Source organism: Gadus chalcogrammus, chromosome 10, assembly GCF_026213295.1.
Source record: "Gadus chalcogrammus isolate NIFS_2021 chromosome 10, NIFS_Gcha_1.0, whole genome shotgun sequence".
Taxonomy (NCBI): domain Eukaryota; kingdom Metazoa; phylum Chordata; class Actinopteri; order Gadiformes; family Gadidae; genus Gadus; species Gadus chalcogrammus.
In genome coordinates, this window is record NC_079421.1 from 12246809 (window position 1) to 12253764 (window position 6956).

At 42.1% G+C, this 6956-nt stretch overlaps 1 protein-coding gene across 3 annotated transcripts in view; it reads left to right on the forward strand.

Moving 5' to 3' along the window:
- The window catches only part of LOC130390784 (smoothelin-like protein 1), an 8906-nt gene extending 2526 nt beyond the window's left edge, over positions 1–6380 (forward strand). Inside the window, exons 1-4 of one of the 3 annotated variants that reach the window (XM_056600925.1) lie at positions 653–2818; positions 3137–3231; positions 3354–3420; positions 3897–6380. In XM_056600925.1, coding sequence (XP_056456900.1) covers positions 2509–2818; positions 3137–3231; positions 3354–3420; positions 3897–4663 — 1239 coding nt within the window. In that variant the 5' untranslated portion in view covers positions 653–2508 and the 3' untranslated portion in view covers positions 4664–6380. Of the gene's footprint in view, positions 39–246; positions 2819–3066; positions 3232–3353; positions 3421–3896 lie in introns of those variants that run through there. The other 2 variants (XM_056600926.1, XM_056600924.1) reach the window with 2 other exon arrangements.
- The last annotated feature ends 576 nt before the right edge of the window (positions 6381–6956 follow it).

Consider the following 6956-nt stretch of genomic DNA (forward strand, 5'->3'; position numbering starts at 1 on the left):
CGGAGGAAGAATTTTACTCTGGCTTTCAGCACGGCCGAGTGAGTACATGCTTTCATACATGGCGAATCTTCTGTAAACTATAGTGAGCCCTGTTAATTTGCATTTTTATTTGTTTTTATTATTCATATTATTGTTTGTATAATTATTATCATTATTATTATCGGTTGTATTATTATATTATTAATGATATTATTATTATGTTCTTCAACTTCACTACCATACCAATTCCAATGCTATTTGACCCAGGTCTCTGGCCGACTGCTACCCCCTGCTGGAGGTACAGGATATGATCCTGATGGGAGACAGGCCGGACCCCATGTGTGTTTTCACCTACGTCCAGGCGCTTTGCCAGACCTTTTCCAAAATAGACAAATTAAAAAAAGACAAAGAGGACCAAGAAAAAATTGTGAAAGCCAAAGAAGAACCGGGAGAAAACGAGGCCAACGTAACGGTGGAGACAGTTGAGAAGCAGCAGGACACAGACGCTGTAGAGAACGGGACGAAGGACACTACAGAGCCGGAGAAGGATGAGATGCACGAGGAGACTAGTACGAAGACCACTGAAGGGGAGGTGGATGCACCGACGACTCCTGCGGTTGGGTTAAACTTTAAGGAAGATGAGCAACAAAATTAGGAGCTGCAGGAGGCTAATGTATCAGAGGTTTGGGAAACATGAGTATAGCAGGCCTATAGATTGGCAAGGGGCACTGACAGACCAAATTGGAAAGGCTTATAGGTTGCTTATACAAAAGCTAGTCTTATATTATGTAAAAGCAGTCGATGCTTATAGTGCTTTACGCACTCACCTAGCCATGCAACACAGTCACGCGCACACATCCACACAAGATTGCGCATGTGCACGTGAATGGGTGCACATGCTTGCAAACACACACACAGGCACACGCACACACACGCACACACACACACACACACACACACACACACACACACACACACACACACACACACACACACACACACACACAGACAGACAGACAGACAGACAGACAGACAGACAGACAGACAGACAGACAGACAGACACACACCAAACACACACACACACACACACACACACACACACACACACACACACACACACACACACACACACACACATGTAAACACACACACACACACACACACACACACACACACACACACACACACACACACACACACACACACACACACACACACACTGGATATAGACAAACGTTACAATGCATTAATTAATTAATTAACTGGGTGCACTATAATTTGAAATTTGTATAGTTGTATTCACTATAGTTGGTTGTATTAGATTGTTTTTCAGCAAATGTATTATTTCGCAGGCTTACGCGTGTTTCTAGCCAGGTTGTAGGTTTGATTCGAATATTGGTGGGGACTTTTTTTTTATTCACTATACTACCCACAAGTAGTGCATGTGCAGCCACACATGGACACAGACTATTAAAAACCATATGCCGCTGTTTTACAAACAAATCTATTTGCTGAGATATCTAATTTTTCAACCACTTTGAAAACAGAGTTCTCAGCCCAGAAATTGTATCAATAAAATATTGATCTCTGTGGGTGTTACATTCAAGAGCCGGAAGACAGATAGAGTTTCTTGTTAAATTTCAATAAAATAATTAAAATGTATACTGCACGTCACCAGCACCTGAAAATCAAAAGGCTGTGCACAGGCACTTTGTTCTTTTTAGCTATAGGCCTATATATATATATAGGCCTTTCTGGTGACGTGCAGTAAACTATATCAAGTCAAAGAAGTGTCAAATCATTGCACACTGGTATAAGCTGATTTATTAAATTCACAAAATAAATCAGCTAATCTTCTCATACCAGTGTGCAGTGATTTGACACTTCTTTGACTTGATACATATATATAGACTATATATAATATATATATTTTTAATTGGATTAATTATGACAATTAATTAATTATTTTATTGAAATTTAAAACTCCAACGTTTTCTCTGGTTTCTAAGAATGATGTTCTAGTGATTACTTAGAAATTAATACAAATGTATCATTATGGGGATTTATTGTGTCTTTTTAAACTGCCACATGTGTCTCGTCCAGTAATGGCCAAACAAAGTTTTGATTAGTCTAAGTTATAGAATATTTACGTTTATCAAGGATGTTTATGAAGGAGCATCGGTTAGGCCTACTACAAATCGCATGCATTGTAGCAGAATAACAATAAGTGAAGGGGTAGACTATGAGTTTAAAATTACATATCTGGAAAACCATCAAATTATTTGTCCCGACGGTTTCTAAAAATAACAAAATGTATATATGGAATTTAGGCTAGGTTAATATAGGTTAATTCGTTTTGGCGTGTGTGTTCTGTTTTATCGACGTCTTTAAGTTGGATCCCTGATTCATACTCCTGTTCAGACGGGGGCGGTAATGTACCGAAACGTTTGAATTCCCCGAATGAAACCAGCAAGAAGAAGAAGTTTCATTACTGTTTATGTTGTCTCTTACTGGTGGTCGAGTAAAACATGTTAATAAAAATGTCGCCCAGCAGTTCAACTTTGGAAGAACAGCTTTCGTCCATAATGGACGTACTGGCGAAAGCGGCCGTATCTGAAATTAGCCAACTGTTCTCGGAAGGCTCGACTACCCTTCGCTTACAAATAACTCAGAGCCTGAAAGAAAACGAAGCGCTGAGGACGAGGATGAAGGTGATGAGGAGTGAGCTGTTTTCTTTGCGGCTTCAAACGAGATCAAATGCATCGCGTGCGGCAAGTCGTTTCGCCCTGGCTCGAGCCAACATCTGCAAACCACGGACTAAACCACTGGGAATAAATGGTGAGTTGAGTCCCGACTGTGATAGGTGGAAAACAGGACGGGGCAAGTGTTCAGGGAGGGGAGGGGGTAATTACTACACGAAATGATCTATTCATTTCTTGTAGTAATAGTAATGATAATAATAATCATGCTTAATAATTAACATGTAATAATAACAGTACAGTAGGCTACGGGTACCTAGCCTACTGATGAACACATGCCTGATCTAAACATACGTTATGCCCATTTCTGACATGCTCTTGGTATAGAATTGAATTTATTCTTCATCATCATCCTCATCATCTTCATCATCATCTTCATCATCATCACCACCGTCAGGTTTAAAGCCCCAGTTGGACCACAAGGCGGTTGGAAATTCCCCTTTTCTCGCACCATCCAAAAGTGAGGCCTCAACCGTTACAACTCCACTAGAGGTAGGCACAGCAGACCTAATCACACACCTTTATGATTCACTGCATCGTTATGGGGGATTGAAGTATTTTCTGTGCAAATGCCAACATGTGTCTTCCTTGTGTTCCCCTCTCTATGTTGAAAGCAGGAGACCCCAGACATCATTTTTATCAAGGATGAAGAGGATATGGGTGGATGCAGGCCCGCTGTAGGTGAGCATGAAGGGTTACTGGGAACTGCGTTTCAGGCCAACGCAGGGTTAGTTATAGGTGTTTTTACAGGATAACAATATGTATTCTACTGGATGATATTATTCTAATAATGATACATCTACTTTTCATTTAGTTTGTCTATGTTCTCCTTAGTATGAAAGAATTCCTTTCTCTGAGAGTCATACTACAAGATCTTTCTTCTGGCAAGGCCAATATGCAGGTTAATGGTTTTGAGGGTTTGATAAAGGAACAGATTAAGCAGCTACTTCAATGTCTAAACGAGGCAGAGTGTTTAACTCACAATGAACACGTTTACCAAGTTAGAAATCGTCCAAAATAAAGCCTTCGGTTAACAAATATTTAATCAGTAAGACTTTAATCGTAGACTTTCTGCATGTACCCACTTTATCCCTATGTCCACATTATGTATCAATAAAATTACTTTCTCTATAACTTTCGGTTTTTCCTCTCTGCAGAAGACTGCGATGCCTTTGGAGACTGCAGCCCGCAGCGTGGCGCTACCTCGGAGAGTCTGCATGTGGACGCCCCTGGCTCCTCCCACTTGTCCAGTCACGACGGTGACCTGCGGATCCTGAGCGTCCACGGACAAGGGGAGGGCCCACTGGCGGTGGACGCTAATGACACCCTCTTTACCGCGTCCGAACTGGAGGCCCTGAGCTCGCTGTCCCCGGACCACAGCATCACCCACGACAGCCTCCTCAGCTTCAACAGCGGCCCCAGTGAGAGGGCCCCTTCGCAGGGGACGCAGGACAGCAGGGGGGGTCCCGGTAGAGACGGCCAAGCAGAACGGCTCCAGCGCCTCCAGGCCGCCTCTCTGTCCCTGAAGCACGCCGCGCTAGAGGCCGGCGACAAGGGAAGGCGATTGGGCAACCTCGGTGCACAGTTCCCACTGCAACACAACTTGGACTCTGAGAGGTTCTTCAGCCACAAGGACCCCATAGTGCCCCAAACGCTCGAGCCACCCTTCTCCTGTGCCTTTTGCGGCAGGTCGTTGGCCAACAAGGCCAAGCTTACCATGCATATGCGCATCCACACCGGTGAGAAGCCGTACGGGTGCGTCCAGTGTGGGAAGCGCTTCACGCAGAGCGGCAGCCTAAAGATCCACCTGAGGACTCACTCCGGGGAGAAGCCTTGCGTGTGTCTGCAGTGCAACGCCCGCTTCAGCGACCCCAGCAATTTGCGTCGCCACATGGTCAAGCACATTGGCAATGGGGTGCTTTGACACGGGGCAACGGGATGCTTCGATTAACTTCTCTATCGTGTATGTGATGAAAGGCCTGCTTTAGGTTTATTTCATCACCTGAAAAAAGTGACCCTTTCAAACTCCAAAAAACGTTTTTTATTGTTGTTTATAATCTATGTCTGTGCAGTGTTTCCCTAGAAAAAATTGGTGACGTCATCATGTGACCTGGAAGGTTTCATTTTAACGTTTTTTTTACTTCTCTCGATATTTGCCATCTGTGAAGCGTGCCGCTGCTGACTTAAAGTCGAATGTATCGAGAGTGTCTCTGCTGCTTGCAATGCGCATAAGCCTCGTGACTCTTCCTTCCCCAAGGAGGCTTCGCTGAGCAGTCATTATTAGAGCTTAGATCGGACCCAGAAAATTAAGCCCGACCCGGGGCCAAGCCCGTGCACGTTCTGTCCGAGCCCGTCCCGGCCCGACACATTAACTAATGATGAGCCCGAGCCCGATTTCAACCCGAATTTTTTTTTAATACATGTGTAACTTTGTACACATTTGTTACTTAGGCCTACTCTGCTAAATATATATGTAAGGGATAATGTATACAACACCGGCGACGTTCTATACATTATCCCGCTTATTACATAGCTACTTGCCAAAAACGAAAAAATAACTTCACATGGTGTCTCTTTTCACTTTCATAGTGTTGATCAGCAGTGAAATAGTCCACCAAAGACGTTGACATTGCTTAGCAACCGAAGTGAGGGGGTTGACAAGTTACCGGACTACTACCCATGCAAGTGAACGGAGCGTTCCACGCCATTGAGAAGACCCGAGTAATAAAGGCTTATAATATTTCCGTTTATGGCATAGATTTCTCCTCAGATTAGGCCAATAAAGCAATGATTTAAAAATGAATAAAAAAAAAAAAAATGCTCGATAAAAGGCCCGACCCGGCTCGAGGATAGTAGTGGGAAATATCGGCCCGACCCGCATTGTTTTACATGAATTGGCTAATCAAATGACCACTATATTTTAAACACAATTCAAATTGTGCATAGAGAATTATTTCCATTGGTCATTCTCACCTGAGACATTTAGAATTTTCTGTCCTACTCATTTTTTTCCTGGTCAATGACCGGTAATTAACGGACAACGGAAACTCTGCTGTCTGTGTCATTACCTTTACCTTTGTAATCACAAATTGCCTGCAAAGTTCACTTGTGGAATAGACTACTGCAATGTAACCCAACATTATTCATGATCGTGTTCATTTCACTTATCTTATCATTCTGTGTGCTTAATTCGAACTACCTCTTGTTTTGACTTTCTGTTTGCTGACTTCTTTCTACTGCCAGTATTTTCTAGTTCTTAGCTTGGATTGTATCACGATAGGCAATAATGGTTGAGTACTACTTCCTACAGTTAGATTATCAATTAAAAAACTTCCCTGGCTATATGTATATATCTCGGTGATACTTAAGTCAGTTTACAGTCCTCCCTCTACAATGCAGCATTATTCTATGGGACATAGTCAGAAGATTTATATTATTGTTCATCCTTCACTTTGTCGTACGAAAGTTATATAAAGGCTGATTAACATACGTTAACTCCAAGCATAAAATATATATCAATGAATGGTATGCAAGACGATAACCCTTTTTTTATTTTTTATTAAATTGTTATCACATTGCATTCAGGAATAATATGTACATTATTATTACACAGATACTTACTAAATAAATGTATCACGTGAGACAAAATAAAAAAATATTGTTATTGATTTAAATTATAATAGGATTGCTTCCGCTAATTTATAATTGTCTCCTAGATTCGACAGTTTGAAATAGCAGTCGGTTATTCTGAAATAACCGACGTCATTCGAATTATTCTGAAACAATCGGCCGCTGAACGTCGTAATTGATCAATCAGAATGTAGTTTTCTTCACAACCAGAAAGAAGCACACCATGGATCTATTACACACCAACAATGTTATATTTATAGTATTACGGTAATATACCGGAAGAGGAAATAGTTCGTAACTTCCTATCCCAGTGCTGCAGCCTGTAGGATGGACATCCAACGTCCAAATGATGTCACGTGATTCCACTTGCCACCCCCCTTGACGTCACTGGCTAATCGCGCGGGAGAGCTTCAAGATCTTCGCGACTACTCCGCCAAGATGACCACGATGGCAAGTCACTAAAATTAATGAATGAAACAACCAATTGTGATTGCAAAAACATGCGTTTTTGAAATATGTTTTTGATGGGTCCACTCCTTAAAGTGTAATTCCGGTGCAAATTGAACCCAGGGTCTTTGTTTTGGCAT